The sequence below is a fragment of the Triplophysa rosa genome, linkage group LG24 (genome assembly GCF_024868665.1).
Source record: "Triplophysa rosa linkage group LG24, Trosa_1v2, whole genome shotgun sequence".
Taxonomy (NCBI): domain Eukaryota; kingdom Metazoa; phylum Chordata; class Actinopteri; order Cypriniformes; family Nemacheilidae; genus Triplophysa; species Triplophysa rosa.
In genome coordinates, this window is record NC_079913.1 from 14,057,348 (window position 1) to 14,076,536 (window position 19,189).

Consider the following 19,189-nt stretch of genomic DNA (forward strand, 5'->3'; position numbering starts at 1 on the left):
TTACAGCGTGACTGACTACAGAGCGCGCTCAGTCAGTGTTGAACTGCCTGGAATATTTCAAGCAGTCAGTGGTCCCCCTGAAATTCAGAGGCTCCTGGGCACATGGCATCCTCGGCGGTGGTGATACCCCTCGGGTTGATGCACATGAGACTGCTCCAACACTGGCTACAGAGTTGAGTTCCCTGGAGAGCGTGGCACACCGGCAGCAGGCGGATGGTGATTACGCCTCTCTGCCGACGCACCCTAACCCCTTGGTCTTCAATAACCTTTCTACGGATGGGGGTCCCTCTCGGGCAGGTCACGAGGCAGGTCGTAGTGACGACAGACGCCTCCCTGCAGTGTTGGGGTGCCGTGTGCAACGGGCACGCAGTGTCGGGGCGATGGACGGGCCCCCGCCTGCGCAGGCATATCAACTGCCTAGAGTTGTTGGATGTGCTACTTGCACTGAAGGGGCTACAACCTCTCGTGCAGGACAAGCACGTGCTGGTCCGGTCGGACAGCACAACTGCCATAGCGTATATCACCAGGGTGGCGTTCGCTCACGGCAGCTAACACGACTCGCCCGACGCCTCCTCCTGTGGAGTCCGCAGGTGATCAGTTCCCTGCGAGCCACACATATCCCAGGCGACCTAAACCAGACAGCCTATGTTCTCTCTCGTCAGTTGACACCTCGCGGAGAGTGGCGACCCCACCCTCCGCGCAGTCCAGCTCATTGGGTACAGTTCGGGGGGGCTCAGGTAGACCCCTTCGCCTCCCTGGACACCACCCATTGCCGCTAAAGTCTCCCCGTCCGAGGCCCCCTCGGCGCGGATGCTCTAGCGCACAGCTGGCCGTGGGACAAGCGGAAGTACGCCTTCCCCCCCAGTGAGCCTCATTGCACAGACCCTGTGCAAGGTCAGGGAAGAGGAGCATCAAGTGTACTAGTTGCGCCATACTAGCCCAACCAGACTTGGTTCTCAGAGCTAATGCTTTTGATGACAGCTCCCCCCTTGCCGATTCCCCTGACGAAGGACCTGTTTTCCCAGGGGAAGGGCACGTTACGGCATCCCAGGCCAGACCTCTGGAACCTCCATGTCTGGCCCCTGGACGGGACGAGGAGATCCTGAGTGGCTTACCCCCTGCGGCGGTTAAGACCATCACTCAGGCTAGGGCCCTGGCCACTAGGCGGCTATACGCCTGTAAGTGGTGCCTCTTCTCATCCTGGTGCTCTTCTCGAAGAGAAGACCTGCGGAGTGGCTCGATCGGGAACGTGCTGTCTTTCTAGAGACTCAAGAGTAATCTCTCCCTTTCCACACTGAACGTGTATGTAGCCGCTATTGCCGCTCATCACGACCCAGTTGCTGGTAGTCTCTAGGACAGCACAACCTGATCATTGGTTCCTAGGGGTGTGGGAAGGCTACCACCTCACCCACAGGAGGGTAGCGGACCTACAAGCATTCTCCGTGTCCACAGATTGCCTAAAACTCGGGCCTGATCATTCTCACGCTATCCTGAGACCCCGGCCCGGCTACGTGCCCAAAGTTCCCACCACTCCCTCTACACCAGGTGGTGAACTTACAGGCGCTCCCCACCGGGGAGGAAGACCCAACCCCATCCGTGTTGTGTCCAGGCTTGGACCGCATGCAGAGCCACAGGAGCTCTGAGCAGCGCTTGTCTGTTTTGGAGATCAGCAGGGAGGGCTGTCTCAAACAGAGATTGGCGCACTGGATCATGGACGCCGTCACTTAAGGCGTACCTGTCCTAAGATCGCCTGCGCCCACTGGGTGAGAGCTCTCTCCACACTGAGTACAGCCTCCTCGTGGGCACTGGCTCGAGGCGCCTCTCTGGCAGACATATGCAGAGCTGCGGGTTGGGCTACACCCATCACCTTCGTGAGGTCCTACAGCCTCCGCGTAAAACCGACAGCTCGAGTCTTGCAGGCATCAGGCAAGACTGGCGGCCGGTAGGGTGTACGCCTATGACAGTACCTTCCCCCCTTTTCTCCTAAGGGGGTCAGCGTACTAAAATAGCCTCCCTTCTTCCGCCACTGGGTGAAGAACAGGCACTCCATCCATCACTAAGCAAGCACCTCCTGCGGGCGGGCTGGGTATAGCAGCCCTGCTCCTTAGGCCGGGTACCAACTGAGTTATCCACAACATAGCTCTAACCGGACCTAGTGCTACCGGACGTTGTAACCCCCCCGCAGGGCGGTTCCGTCTGATGTTTCCTCATGATTGGTTCCCACCTTGGTAACCCATGACCTTCCCTAGGTGGACCTCCACCTCGCGGTTAACTCCTTCAGTCCGTACATTCTTCCCATGAGTTCTCCCCCATCGGTGAGACCATGTTGGTATCTCCACTAAATCTCTCTGTAGCGCATCCCCCACTTGAGGAAGTAGCGCTTACCCAGTGGCCTTACGGTACCGGGTGGCTTCTCGCTGATAGAGAAAAAAGGCCGCCACCTGTGAGGCCGAAGGCAGGGGCCTTCCCACCTTTCAAGAAAGCTCTGGGACCCCCTACCTACCCACTGGTAGGTTACAATTTCGCGGTAGCGCTCACGGCTGACACGCCCAGGCCAGTCACCGTCGCTTCGCTAGAGATTGTGACAGGGCACAGTGTTATGATGTTTTCCATAGGAACCCCATCTGTCGGTTCGACGCAATGTCGAGAGACCGAAAGAAAGGGAACGTCTCGGTTACGGATGTAACCTCAGTTCCCTGATGGAGGGAACGAGACGTTGTGTCCTCCTTGCCACAACACGTGCTGTCCGCTGCAGCAGTCGTGAGAGGTCTCAGGCTCCTCAGAACTAAGATGAATGAATGAAGCACGCCGTCTCCCTTTTATACCCTGATATCCGGGGGCGGAGTCCGGCATGCAAATTTCATTCGCCAATTTTCATTGGCCTTTTCTAAGTAGTCGGAAGCGATTAGTTCTCAGGGACGAACCCCATCTGTCGGTTCGACACAACGTCTCGTTCCCTCCATCAGGGAAATGAGGTTACATCCGTAACCGAGACATTCACCTCCGCAAGTTGTGCCTTTCATACCAGCTGTGAATAATACCAAAATGTCCAAATGAACATTTCTCAAACCGGAGTGTGCCAGCTTAAGTGCAGTTTTCACACCAACCAAACTATAAATAAATCCTGACATCTCATTAGGTGTGAAGGCACCCTAATGTCTTTTAAGTACAGCCTATTACTTCACAATAGATGCAAATACAAAGTCATATAGTTTACCTGTTTTCATTCTGTACCTTGTGGTAAAGTCTGTGATGGCATGACCGCTAGCAAAGCTTTCTGGACAAAGGTCTTATTATGCGAATGTTTTTTTTTCTGAAGGTTTAGAGTATCTGGATGATGGATTTTAAGTACGCTGTACTGTCACATGTAGTTAAACATGAATTGAATTCTGACTACGTGTAGAGAATGTAGTCAACATGAGAACCAAAGATTTAACAGAGATAAGATAATACATGAAATTTCTCCAACTTGGAATGACTTTAAACAGACAGGCAAAGTATTTCAGGCTTGGTACACAGTGTTTACCTTTGTTGTATGTTTTTGTTGTTGTTGGAACCATCTTCAAACACTGTTGTGCATTTAAGCAGATTTGAACAAGAGGAATCTTGCTAATTGACATTTTAAGAGTGTATTTTGCGTTTGTGCTTTAACCTTGGTAATGTGAGTAATTTAATAAGAGGAGACAGATCAGTACTTACAGCATTAGTTTGCTGTGTGTATTAGTGTGTCTCCCAGCAAACATCAAAACACACACACAACACACCGGCCTAATCTATCCAGTCTATCTATTCCCCTTGCACTATAACGAACAGAAACACAAAAGATTAAAGATTAGGACAAATTCTTTATATTTATAATATCTGTTCCAGTCTTGTGCATTGCAAACCCTTGCTATCTAATTTAGGCACCTATATACTGTATATTTAGGCAGCCACATACTGTCATGGCTCTGCTTCCTTTAGTCATGTTTTTCTTGGTCCTGTAGCAGAGCCATGGCAAAGCCTTAGGTTATATGTGAGAAAGCCATGAGATGTTTGTTTTTTGACATCTCATGTGTTTTCTCATGTCTTGTCATTAGCCCCGCCCCTCTCGTTTCTTGTATTGCTTTCCTCTCCTGTCTAATGTTCCTCACCTGCCCTGTGTAATTATCCCTCGTTTGTCTTGCCTATTTAATGCCCTTTTGTTTCATTGTCTTGTTGCTCGTGGATTGTTCTGTGTACTGTGTATGATTGCTTCGTGTTCCTGCCTGTGTCATTTAATCAAGTTAAGTTTAGTCAGTGTAAGTGTTAAAAGTCTTTTGTTTAACCCCTTCACTACCGCTGCCTGCGTTTGGGTTCTTCAGCCACGCAAATCGTGACACATACATTTCAGATTTCAGAGTTAATCTTAAATATAGTTAAAAGTACTGTAGTTGGTCTTATGTTGATTTATATAAAAAAGTATTTTAAAATAAGATAAAATATGTTATATATTATTTTACTTTAATGGAATTTAATTAATAGTCATAAACATGTTGGGCTTCTCCTAAATGATGGCTAAAGTTCATTTTCTGATACTTTCAATTGAATTCTTTCTGTATTTATTACCTTGAGAGCTTCTCAATGAGTTCACTTTTATTGCGCCTGGAGCTTTTTGATGTCCATAAGATTGAAGTATTACTAAAATAACCATTATCTGTCTCTTTGTTGTGCAGGACTCAGATTAATTTCACAGTGGCGATTGATTTCACGGCTTCTAATGGTGAGTGCCGCCGACAGCACAGGACTGCTGGGAATTATTGAAATATATGCAAATGAGAATGAAAAAGAGCCAGTAATAGCCACCCTCTATCATAATGAGTGAGATTTAAAATAATAAAGAGCTTTGATCTGTGTGATTATATTGCCTTTTACATTCATTTGCTCAGGCAAGGGGAATACCACGAAACCCATCTAAATTACAAGGCAACCTGTACCAATTCTATTTTTGTTAGATTTCATTATTGCACCTCTGAATTTATTGTATCATGATACTCTGGGAACATTAGGGCCTGATAGCAGAAACGTTTTCTTGAATATCTAAAAGTTATCATTTTTTGTTAGACCTTTTTGTCGTATCAGACTTTTTTCAGAGTTTATTGCTTTCTAACTGATTTAATACACAAGTTAAACAATTTAATGTGGCTTACAGACTGCACACAAACTAATTTTAAATTGTATTATAATTTGCATTATTAAAAAAATGGCTTTTTATTCATACTAGTGTACTTGTACTTGTACTTGTAATATACAGTACATGTGCCCTGTTAATACAGTATATGATTATTAATAATTATAATATAAAATAGCATAAGAGAGATTTATCTTCATTGTTAGTTTTTCCCCAAATTATTTGCGGTCACAATACAAATTGACGGTTTATTTGTCAACTACCCACTTGTCATCCACTGTACCAGATGACAAAATAAACATACATAACAGTATTTTAACGGAAAATGAACCAAAAATATTGATTGTTGATTTTTTACACATTTTTGTACAATAAAATGCATTTTAGACTTTAAAAAAGTGTTTCTTCACCTTTTGCAATAACCACATGCACATGCCCCTTTCAGACATATTTTGGATGAGTTGCTTCATATGAATATCTATTCTTATTATATTTCCAATATAAGCAAAGCATTTCGGACATCGTTGCTAAAATATGTATGGTTATACCTATAATAACTACACTGCATTAGTATGTGTGCTATCATGCGTTACACTCTTCCTTCCAATGATTTATAACATTCTATTTTAACTCTGGCTGCAATTATTTATGAAATATATAATGGACTAAGTTTTCTTCTCCTTGTCAGATGGCTTAGTTAAAAGTACATATTTCCTTTTACACTGTTCCCAGGCAACCCAGCCCAGCCCACCTCCCTCCATTACATGAGTCCATATCAGCTCAACGCCTACGCCATGGCGCTCAAAGCCGTGGGGGAGATCATACAGGACTATGACAGCGACAAGATGTTCCCTGCACTAGGTTTCGGAGCTAAATTGCCTCCTGATGGGAGAGTATCCCATGAGTTTGCCCTAGTAAGCAAAAATACAAACCATCAAACACTGTGTCAACCAGAGGCATACAACCTTGTGTACAACACTCAGAACACTGTAGCTGCCACACAGCAACATCCTTGCAATTACACAGCAATGCTTAGCAACTGCACTGTAACCACGGGAACAGCCTAGCAACTCCACCTCTTAGAGGAACCAACTAACAATGCCTTAGCAACCGTTTAGATCACCTTAGCAACTAAAAAAGGCCCTGGCAACTACCCGTAACTAGGGTTGTCACGGTACCATAAACATATCTTACGGTATTATACCTGCCAAAGTATCACGGTACCATGTCATATCACGGTACTGTGTCATGTTCATAATAGAAATCTACAAAATGAAACAAATTTCCTAAATACACATATTTAAATGAAACGTTTTGAATTTACTGTGAACTGTATTATGCTGTACACTACAATGTTTTGTATTATTAACTATAGATATGGGATAAGTTGTAGCAAATACTGAAGTATACTTTACTATGGTAATATTTACTATGGTAAGACTAAAAAACACTAGTGTCTAGGAATTTTATTAAAGTTTACAATAGCATCGCGATGTTACCATAGCACCGGTACACCGTGCAACCCTACCTGTAACACATTACTGTTGTGGCGAGTTTTGCGGACAATGGAAGTACAACGGAAATTTTCTACGTTTAGGCACAATTAAAAATATAATAGCTTCTCTAAAATCAAGGTATTATTGAGATAATTCATTAGGGAAAGTACATTTGTCATGTAGACCAGGTAAAAGACTACACTATTTTTGCAGCCATCACAAAATATATGCATTTAACGCAAGCATGGGCGGAAAGCACACAGGAATCATGTAGCAGTAGTAGCTGGGATGTTTGATTTTATGTCAGCTAAAATAATGATGCTGTTTCTTTCATGTAAATTTTCATACAATTTTAAATTGTTTGTGTATCAGAATGGAAACCCTCAGAACCCATATTGCAATGGCATTGATGGAGTAATGGAGGCGTATTACCAGAGTCTTAAATCTGTCCAGCTCTACGGTCCCACCAACTTCTCACCTGTCATCAACCACGTTGCCAGGTATGACATTCATTCAGAAACAATTTGCAATATTTTAACCTTTGGTGGGTTAAAGCATTAGTAATCTTGAGATTTAAAGCAAAAAGGTTCCTCTCAATATTCTATATACAGTATAACTTACGTATTTACATATTTGGCAGACACTTTTATTCAAAGCAGCTGTACCATAGTCAATGTGCATATTTCGGCTGTTTAACTGTTCTCTGAGAATGAAACCCAGATCATTGGCCTCTGTAGCACCATGTTCTAGCATTTGAGCTACAGGAATATTCTGAATAAGAGCATGTGGTGTCTGAATTGAAAAACCCAAAACTCTTTAGATTGAAATCTTAAAATATAATTTATTTTATTATTGAGTTTATTTATTTTATTTAGCCTTGTTGTGCAAGCTCTCTGGAGCTTGTGCAGAGGCAGCAGCTTTTGCCAGAGGGGAACTGGAATCCCCTGGTTGGGCCTGGGTTCTCCTGAGGTTTTTTTTCTCGATTAGAGTTTTGTGTTCCTCGCCACCGTTTGCATACTGTTTTTGCCTGACCGGGGGGGCTGCTTTAGAATTTTAAAGTTTTACTTAATTAATATTACATATAGGAATTTATAGTCTGTTATATTTGACCTGTGCTTCTCTCTCCTTTATCCTAAAGGTGTGCTCTCACTGAGCGTGTGTGTGTGTGTGTGTGTGTGTGTGTTTGTGTGCGTACTTGTCTGTGTACGTACGTGTGTGTGTGTTGTGTGTGTGTGCGTGCGCATCCGTGTGTGTGTGTGTCTCTATGTCTATGTGTGTTAGTACGTGTGCATATTGTGTGTGTGGAGTGTTTTGTATGTGGGTATGTCTGTCTTCTGTGTTTTCAACCTTTTCTTGTTTCTGCAGGTACAACTTTAATTATTTTGCTTATAGTCAATATGTCTCATGTACAGCTGCTTTGTAACAATGAAAATTGTAAAAGCGCTATATAAATAAAGTTGAGTTGAGTTGAAAAGGGCTTAACTCTCTTAAAGGTAAGGACAAGGTGTATCGTAACAGACATCAGTCCAGATAAAATCAATATACTTTCTATATAGATTGTATACATTTTTTAAAAATTTAGCTTTTTAAAATGAGTCAAAATTTAGAAGTAATACAGAAGTCATTTTATAATTGTCAAGGTTTGGGGAGGGGAAGAACCCAGATGCAGGCAGCAGTTAAGGGGTTAACAAAGATATTTAAAACAAAAACCCACGATGGGGGAACAACCACTATAACAAAAGACTTCTTTCAAAAAGGTAAACAAAAACTTCCCTCTAGGGGGCAAAACAAGAACTAAAGTAATCAACAAACAAAACTCACACTTAAGGGACAACGCAGGGCAAGGCAAGGCAAGGCAGGAACAAGAGATACTAGACATGGACTCACATGAACGAGGTACGAAGGACAATGAACAATGAACCGACACAGGACAGAAAGAATCACCGGCAGGGACGCCGGCTGAATCACCGGCAGGGACGCCGGCTGAATCACCGGCTGGGACGCCGGCTGAATCACCGGCAGGGACGCCGGCTGAATCACCGGCAGGGACGCCGGCTGAATCACCGGCCGGGACGCCGGCTGAATCACCGGCAGGGACGCCGGCTGAATCACCGGCCGGAACGCCGGCTGGATCACCGGACGGGACGCCGGCTGGGCTGCCGGCTGGATCACCGGACTGAATGCCGGCTGGATTACTGGACTGGATGCTGGCTGGGCTGCTGGCTGGATCACCGGACTGGATGCCGGCTGGAGAACTGGAACGGGCATCGGGGCCTGGGCAGGTCTGGAGGCTGGCTGGGTTGGGAGCCGCAACCCCCTCCTCGGCTTCTTCCGCCTGGACCGGCCCACTGGACACGTGGCCGGCTGAAGGGAGGCGACGGGGGGTATGGCTAGCTCCATGCTGGAGTAGTCGGACGGGGAGTCCCATGACTCCCTGCGTCCCTGCCTGCCACAGAGGCTCGCTGGCGGTGGTGAGGCGGACGGTGTGGCGATGCTCATGATGCCGACCTGCAGGATGCGACCCTCGGGGACCCTCATTATAGGTCGGTTCATTCTGTCAAGGTTTGGGGGGCAAGAACCCAGATGCAGGCAGCAGGTAAGGGGTTAACAAAGATATTTATTAAAAAGGGTAAAACAAAAACCCACGATGGGGGAACAACCACTATAACAAAAGACTTCTTTCAAAAACGTAAACAAAAACTTCCCTCCAGGGGGCAAAACAAGAGCTAAAGTAATCAACAAACAAAACTCACACTTAAGAGGTGAGGCGAGGCAAGATATACTAGACGGGGACTCAATGAACCTCAATGACAACAATGAACCGATACGGGTCAGAAAGAACAGAGGCTCTAAATAGGGGAACACTAACGAGGGATGATTACACAGGGAGGGTGACGGGCAGGTGACAGGGATCAAACACTAAGGGGAAGCTAACGAAGGAACGAGAGGGCGGGACACCAGAGAGAACGCATATTATGTCGTGACAGACAATAATATGCTTCTCTCCACACAGAACAAGAGGCTCTGCCACGGTTCTGCCACAAGACCAAGAAAGACATGACAGGAAGAGGCAGAACCATGACAATAATACCCAAAAATAAAACTTCATTTATGCATCATCATGTAATTCTAAACCCGTGTAACGTGTGATGGCAGAATGGCCAAATTGAAAACATCGATGCCATAATTTCATAAAATTATAAATGCCAAACTATACTAAAAACTATACTAAAATATTTTCTAAGAGTCATCTGAAGCCATAAAAAACTTTGTATAAGGTGCAATCCAAATGTATTCACTGAAAATCTTGCCTTGCATTGAGCACAGAAGATGGTCAGAATGCACATTACTGAAGTGGCAGCATACAGCAGATGGAATTCGATCCCATTTGACAGCCACGTACCCAGAAAAGCTTAGAAAAACACTATATTGTGGTCTAGAGGCCATCTCTTGAGCAAATAGAGTGTTTCACAATAGCATAAGTCAGACTAAAATTGCAGAAGGACAAGCACCTGGTTTGATAAGCACCTGAGCACAAATGACTCTTTCAGCTCCAATACAAGATTTGATTCATTATGTTTCAATTGCAGCACAAAGTGCCTATAGGCTCATTTCAGCATCTAAGTAATATGGTGCCTGTTACAGTGTAAAAAGCATTAAGTAACAATATCTAGCTTGTGTATTACATTTGTTGTCAAAATGCAGTTGGAAAAGGAAAGTATGGTTTTCCCCAGTATAGAGCTATACTCTAAAATTGTTACATTTGTTGTACCTGTATTTTACATTTTGCACAGCATTAAATTACATTTTAGCATTGAAGGAAATCTCCGTAAAATAAAGGGAAAATGTACTGGTAATTTTCTGCCAGTACTTTATCCGGGGGGGTTTTAACGGGATTTTTTTTACATTGTGTGGTTTCCTCAAGGTATTATGGTTATTCCATGTTGGGTGCATGAAAGCCTTTAGATGATTTAGAAGAAGGAAATAGCTGTTAATTCCAATGATCTTGATTATCAAGACATACAGGGCTCGCAAAATATGATCTCATTTGCATGGATTCATACATAAAGTGCATGTAGTTCTAACACATGCCCAGTGTTACATCATAATACCAGAGTTTACTGTATATAACTTATGTGATACTACAGTACAGTATATCTGTAGAAGCCATTAGAATAATTCAGCTGATATAGCCTTTTATCAGCCAGGTTCCTGGAGAATAAATTTACATCTATGTACTTTCCTAAGTTATAAGCTATTCAACTATTGAATGTTTTTCATTTATATTAGTGTTAAATTTGCATTTAGACATCTGTCTAAATGACAATAGTGAATAATAAGAATTATTAAACCAAAATATTCTGGAATGCATATTTACATTTTAGTCATGAAGTCGCCAACACTAGAACGTTCTGAATTTTCAAATTGAGATTACGAGATCTCAGAGGACATGAAAGCTTTTTACAAGTCAGAATCACATACGATAATACTGACATGGCGTGAATTCACCTAAATCTATGCTCTACTTGCCAAGCATACACAGAGGCGTATTAAGACCTCATGGTGCCCCTGGGCAACAGCCCCAGAGGTGCCCCCCATCAACCCACCTACCCACACACATGAATCCACTCATTAAAAGATTTATATATTAAAAGATTTTATAAGAATGAAACGCAATTTACAATATACTATTTTACAAGAATTACACATTAACATGACACTTTTGTAGAATAGAACACAAAAAACAACTCTTTTCCATTAAGTATTTTTAACAATTAGGCCTACTGTAGTTAAGGGGCACCTGCTTTCTGTTGTAACCTTACATTTCGGGTTTTGATGTAGTGAAAAAAAATCACTAACATTTTTTAACAGGTGTAAATGTTGTGCGTGCCACAAAGTGGGGGTATAGGGACACACACACACGCACACACACACACACACATATAGTTGGCATGTATGTATTCACATTAGGGGGACAATGGAACAATGTACAGATTTTCAGGGCGTTGGGACTTTAATTCACCAAAGTGGCATTCACCACATATGTATAGCAAGGTTATTCAAATAACATGAAACGTTATTGTTACTATTCTAACTGCTATACAGCTATTCAAAAACTCTATTTAAGCACAGTATGTGTATATTCTTCTTACTAAACGATCACATAAGTACTAAGATAAAAGTGTACTCCACTAAAAAGGACACATATGAATTGATTGCTATAGTGATGACGTTTTTCACTTTCACTTTAAAACCAGGTCCAGGTTTGGACCTTAAATAGTGGTCTTACCTCCACATACTATTAGCATACATTATCGGCACTATAACATCTTATTTCTGACGCATGCCATGTATACATTTATTAATCAGTGCTAATCCCCGCATTTTTAGTCTCCGCTACAACAACGCGCTCTGCATCGTTCCCGCTTCCATCTGTTTGAAGATTAAAGTGTACAGTATACGAAAGACAACTCGCCTCATAACACTCACTTGTGATTGGCTGAATGTTAATTCACTCAAATCTATATAACTAACCAGATAACATAGGCGGGAATGTTGGCGGAGGTGTGTCGAAAAAGTGCGGAGGACAGAACCATTTTTATCTGAAGTGGGGGTATTCCCGCACATGGTGCCACGCCTATTTAGCGCAGATGCATGACTTTAGTCTTAAAAAACAAGTGCTTATGTACATTTATTAAAAAAATATTTTGTATTGCGGGTTTATTTGGTGCCCCTAAAGTTTTGGTGCCCCTGGGCACTCGCCCAATTGCCCATATGGTTAATCCGCCTCTGAGCATACACAATGCATTAGTTTAACTGTAATTAAACTAAAAATAGAAAAAATACAGTACTGAACTTATCATCCTGGCTTGGAAATTTACCAGAGGGATTGATTTTGTTTAAAGATGCATGATCAATCTTTTAAAGTATTGAGGCTAATTTATATGCTGCCGTTTATATTTCGCATGGCATATTTTAGGGATGCACCGAATGTTGCTGCTTGATCGTATCACGAGTCATGTTCGGTAAAATTTCACATATTCGGCCGAACACCGAACTTGCGTTTTTTGCTATTTTCGGCCGAATATGTGAAATTTTACCGAACATGACTCGTGATACGATCAAGCAGCAACCAGCGCAGATAGATAGAGAGAGAGAGACAGAGACACGCATGTGCTTTATTACTGCCGCAAACATTTTGGCAGTGCGTGTGTGTGCGCGGAGCATTTTAAAGTGTCAGAGAAAGACACAGCACGGGACTTGCCGCACGGAAGTAAATTTCCGAATGAAAGCGTCTTTACCGGTCAGTAACTTTACTTCAGACGGAAGCGGGCTGTCTGACAGTAGCCCCGCCGCTCGCGACATCCTTTGACATCATACAGTCGTCGCGTGCACTCAGTCCCCTGTACTAAACAACTTGTGCACCTTCTGAGAGAACAGTCAGCTTTTGTGGGCGGAGTTTGGAGGAGAGACGTGAACTGAAATGGTTGTCAGTCAACATCAGTCAGAATTGCTTGCATTGGATGGTTTTTTTTCTCAAATCATTTTGCTATGTAGCCTATAATAATCCAACAGTTTTAGTTTATTCGTATTTTTAGCTTATAGGCCTAATGTGGAATGACAGTTTTTAATGAACTGTTTTGTTGTAGGGGTACAGAGTAACTTACATTACATTCTTTTAGCAGTCAGTTATAGGCCTAATTAATATAGGCTATTCATGAAGGGAGAGGGCTCAATTTTTTGTTTGAATTTACTTTGTTTTGCTCTATTTTATATTAAGTTGTATTGTATTTTATTGAAAAGCAAGACAAATTATAAAAAGCACATTTTGACTATTCAGTTTGTGCAATAGTGAAAAAAATAGCTTAATAAATAGAAGAAATGCAAAAAACCGTGTTCGGTATAATTCGGCCAAGTGTTTCACATCATGTTCGGCTTCGGCCAAGAATTTTCGTTTCGGTGCATCCCTAGCATATTTCTGTGCTTTGTTGGCTTTTTTTTTGCAGGTGTTATGATATTAATAAATTGGCCTTTTTTTACAACAAATAATGCTCTTCAGACCTCTCTATATTCACAAATCCCATGTTAAACCCACACTAATTAATGTGGTTTAAAGTGAACCACAGGCATGGACTGACACTTCCTCACAGTGTATCTAATTATGCATCCATTTCATGGATTTTCTGGGATGTGAAGTAAAGGACATTCCATCAAATCATTATCACCCCACTGTTCCACACACACACGCACACACAGTCACTGTGGTGTCCACTCATCAGCGCAGAAGTCAGAGCTGTCACATTGCACTGCTCTAATCTCGGTGTGTATTTGTGGTCGGTCGCACCCACGCTGTTTAATAATAAACTGCTTTTATATTGCTCTTTCAAAGCTAACGTTTATGAACGAGCAGTTTTCCTGGTTTCTCAGCTTTGAAAATTGTTTCTGTCTTTCTGGGGACCTGGAGAAAGTGAAAAATAATTGCTTGAAAATTCAACTGCTGAAAACTTTAAAGTGATGTAGCTGTTTTAAACGATGTACAATTTTGTCCACAAACTTTAAATAAGCAAACTTCAATAGAATTTACTGTATGTTAGTGTGTATGCCATACTATTTACGACAAATAGGAGATAAATTCATTTGGTTTTATTGAAGTTCACATCTTGATTTCAGTTCTGTATAAATTTGCCATTAAATTTGTCTTTCTCTGACTATTTTTTATCAGTGTGCACCATTATATAAAATGTTGAACTCGTTCACATGTGACTGTGTCTCGAAAACAAGAATCTGTAAAGTTTTGTTCTCTCTCTTTATGTTACAGTTGACATAAGTTAAAAAGTTTCAATCAAAAACGATCCATTTATATTTTTTGTTACAGTGTCTATCCAAATGCTAAAATATACACAGAAACACAGAAATATCATTGGATATTTTTTGATACTGTCACGGATGGCAGAAGAACCCAATTGCAGGCAGGCAGTGAAGGGGTTAACAAGACTTTAATATTACAAAAAACACGCAAAACAAAAACCCACAGTGGGGAACAAAACACGATAATGAATGGAAGAACAGAACAGGCACATAAACTGACTAAACTAAAATACAAGGACTAAACACCACACTGAACAAAACTACAAAGAACTGACAATAACTAAACTCACACAACAACCAGGAACAGGAACATACAGCACTAGGCACGGGGGTAGTACACAGACAAGAACCATATACATACAATGACCGAACACAGGACAAAGAAACAAGAGGGTATATATAGGTAAGACAAACAAGGGATAATGACACGGGGCAGGTGTGGGTAATTAAACACTCAGGGGAAGATGACAAGGAAACGAGAGGAATGGGGCCAATGACAAGACACTGGAGAGAACGTATATTATTGTCAAACGGACAACAATATGTTTCTCTCCACACATAACCTAAGGACTCTGCCCCGATCCCACCACACGACTAGAATTTCATAAACAAGACGGTGGGACCGTGACAGATACAGTACAGTCAAAAAAGGTTTAAAACTGGACCTTTTCTGTCGCAGGTTTGGTCCTCTTAAAGGTTCCTTGGTAACACTTTAGTATAAGGACCAATTCTCGCTATTAACTAGTTGCTTATTAGCATGCCTATTATTAGCATATTGGCTTATTGTACCCTAAGAACCTGTTGTGTATCAGTTAAATATTAGGGGTACAAAGCATTTAACTGTACCTTTAAAGGTACACAATACGTACAACATTGTACTATGTTTGATATCTCTGTAAAGGTACAGACAATAGAAAAGTTGGTAACACTTTAGTATAAGGACCAATTCTCACTATTAACTAGTTGCTTATTAGCATGCCTATTATTAGCATATTGGCTGTTTATAAGCACTTATAAAGCACATATTCTGCATGACCATATTCTACATCCCTAATCCTACTGAATACCTAAACCTAACAACTACCTTACTAACTATTAATAAGCAACAAATTAAGAGTTAACTAAGCAAAAGTCATAGTTAATAGTTTACTAAAACCGAGAACTGGACCTTAAAATAAAGTGTGACCGAAAAGTTTATTTAATCCACAGGCAGACTGTGCTGGCCAAATTTGCTGACCATATTTGCTTTTATATCTGGTTATTGTCCAGTTTATTACCTCGTAATCAGATGGAAATAATAGTAAAATAAGAACTGAAGTTAAGCAATGCACAGGCTTTTGGTGTACTGTATATTGTGCAGTAATGAAAGGTTTAATAAATACACTGATGTTTTCTGTTCTGCAGATACGCTGCATCAGTAAAGGACGGATCGCAGTACTTTGTCCTGCTCATCATCACAGATGGAGTAATATCAGATATGGCCCAGACAAAGGAGTCCATTGTTAATGTAGGTGTCTAATACGCTGCATTCTTGATATAATATAGAAATTATATTGGGATGCTCACTGAGGGGCTAAACTGTTTCAGCGCATGTTATTTTAGTGCAAAAACCTCTCATTCATTAAGCACCTCCTTTCCAGCTTAAGTTTAAACCTTAAATGCTTTTGTAAGAAAGTGAATCAAATGACACTATATATGTATGTACAGTAGGCTACAATACAGTATATAAAATCGCCTGTATGTTGATATAACAGCAGGTGAAGTCATCACCTGTTCATTTTTACTGGCTGTTTATGTAAATATGATTTTTTATTTGTTTTCCTCAAGGCTGCATGTCTTCCTATGTCAATTATTATTGTTGGAGTCGGACCAGCTGAGTTTGATGGTGAGTAAAAGAGCAGGCTTTCAGGCATTTTAAACTGCAATGGCTTCAATTTCGTTTTAGAATTTGCATGTTGTATCTAGATGTGATATTTTTGTTTGGTTGTGATGCTAGTGTGGATCTGAACTTGGAGTAGATTGTGTACTGAAGAGTAAATATGTTTTCTCTGACAGTAATGCAGATCTGGGGTGCGTTTCCCAAAAGCATCGTTAGCCAACTATGGTTGCAAGTTCCGACGTTCCAGCATAGTGCAACGATTTAAGCGTTTCCCGAAACCACCGTTCCAGCGATCAATCGCATGCAGCATATCAAAGTTGCGTGGTTGGAACTACAGGTGTAGCGCTGTGGTTAGAAGCATAGTTCCTTGATATTATGACATGTTGACTTACATGTATCATGCTTTTGAGCAAAGCAAGCAACATGCTGTGCATTCTAAAAATATACAAATCGATTATACAATCGATTAAAAAAATAAATCTGATTAATCACACATTTTTTTCTGTGATTAAATGTTTTAAAATATACTTTTACATTCTAATATTTTCACATGTAATCTCCAAATTAATGTAGAAACAACAGATTTCTTTAACAACGTCATTTTATGAATGAAAGCCAACATTCTGATATTAGTACTGCAACTGATGTCTCCATTAATTTTTTTTTTTCTTTATTATAATATTTATTATAGCCTTTCAACATTGAAGTACAGTATAATTGAGAGCTCTCATGTCTAACAGGTAATATACAGAAATGGAATTAAGTTCTCAAACATTTTAGTCTTTAATGCTAAATTCTAAATTAAATACAGAAGAATTCTCATTAACGCTACAAAACACATTGAATTCCTCTTTTCTTTTGTTCTTTGATTAACATTAATGAAAGGAGTCACAGCAGCAGGTTTAAGAATGCGGCCCCTTTAAGAGCTGCTGCTCTACGCAGATCTGACGCCCATGCCTTTTTCCCATTTTCACAACTCTTTGCATCCATTTCGGATTTTATTTAACACGTTGAAATCTGTGTTTACGAAAATGCTAGACAAAACGGTGTAGCGGTTTTAGCTGCATGTTAAAATAATGATGAGCTTAGCTCACCAAATATGATTCTCCACCAGATCTATCAAGATCACATTCATGAAATTAGTTATTTAAAACATCAATTTCAGTCAAGGAATTAGTTTAGCTCAAAGGAAAATACGTATAATAATCGTTATTAAAATATACATATTTTACAGACTCGGATTAGTAATATAAACTATAGCAATATTTGTATGTATTCGTCCAGCGAATGTATCAATGATATTATACACTTTACGTTATCTCATGGCCATAAGTACGTGACTTTACCAAACAGGATTTAGAGCAAATAGCGTAAATCAAACACAGTTTAAGGGACCATGTCACAACAGGTAAGGGAAGAACCCAAATGCAGGACAGCGATGGAGGGGTTAACAAAATATATTTATTTATAAATACCAAAAGACAAAACAAAAAACCCACGATGGGGCAAACCAACAAAACTAGATACAAAAACTGACAGGACAAATATAACTGAGACAGGGTAAAAGAACAACACTTTAGAAACACTAACTCACAGACTTACACAGACTTGACTTGACTTGACATTGACTTTGATCAGAGATTTAGACAGGAACACAATTCACGGTACAAAACGCAATCCACGAACAGAAGACAATGAAACATGAGGGCTATTTAAAGGGAAGACAAACAAAGGATAACGACACAGGGCAGGTGAGGGTAATCAGACACGGCCGGGAAATAATACAGGAAACGAGAGGGGCGGGGCCAATGAAGAGACACTGGAGAGAACGCATATTATTGTCAAAAGGACAATCATACGTTTCTCTCCACACATAACCAAAGGCTTTGTCATGGCTCTGCCACATGACCAAGAAAAACATGACTAATAGAGGCAGAGCCATGACAGACCAAGTATATTTTGGCCAGGACTCCCTGGAAGAAGAGATTTTGTATCTCAATGGGACTATCCTGGTAAAATAAAGGATAAATAAAAAATATGAGCTGAGCACAGAAAACCTATCACAAGTGAATATATGGTTGTTTATTAAACTCTACTCTACATTGTAAACATAATGACGATTGCATAAACACAAACAATACATGAAAGACAAACGCACTAGGTAGCGCGGAGAGAGAAAGAGAGCGAGAGAGAGAGAGAAAGCATGGCCGCGAGGCAGGTAAAACATTTCTGAACATTAATAACAATCATCTTAAACAAAGATGCACGAACTTAGAGGAGCTATTCTATATATAGAATCGGATACTTGCGAGCTCTGTGCTGGACCAATATCCGTATGCGCGTGGAGAGATAGAAATGTTCAAACGGTTTCAGAATGCAGTCCTGCTGAAAAGTTCCAGGCCTCGTGATCAGCCGCATGGCTCAGCCAGGTGTCAGCAGAAGTCCATTGTTCCGTCTTCCCCCAGTGGGGGAAAAGGCAGTCTCCGAAGAGACGCCACGAACCAGTTTCTGATGAGGGCAGGTATAGAGAAAAGGCCAAGCTGCGTTTTCAGAGCAAGCTCGATATTTAACTTCATGAGAGGGCATGCCCACCTGAGTTTGAATCGACCAATCAGAGTTGAGCAGGGAAGAGGTTCTTTGTCCACTCAACAGCTCATTTGCATCTTTGTGACCTCCTAGCAACTTACAACAACTACAAAATACCAGTCCAAATTATAACGATGAATATAAAGTGTTCTATGGTCACACAATATATATAAACAAAGAGGAATTGTAGAGACAAATATTTAGGTATCA

The 19,189-nt window shown here is 41.3% G+C and overlaps 1 protein-coding gene across 1 annotated transcript in view; it reads left to right on the top strand.

Moving 5' to 3' along the window:
• The window catches only part of LOC130547499 (copine-8), a 146,820-nt gene that overhangs the window by 114,770 nt on the left and 12,861 nt on the right, over positions 1-19,189 (top strand). The window contains exons 13-17 of the mRNA XM_057323463.1: positions 4,695-4,741; positions 5,882-6,063; positions 7,018-7,145; positions 15,919-16,021; positions 16,342-16,399. Of these exons, the coding sequence (XP_057179446.1) occupies positions 4,695-4,741; positions 5,882-6,063; positions 7,018-7,145; positions 15,919-16,021; positions 16,342-16,399 (518 nt within the window). The remainder of the gene's footprint in view (positions 1-4,694; positions 4,742-5,881; positions 6,064-7,017; positions 7,146-15,918; positions 16,022-16,341; positions 16,400-19,189) is intronic.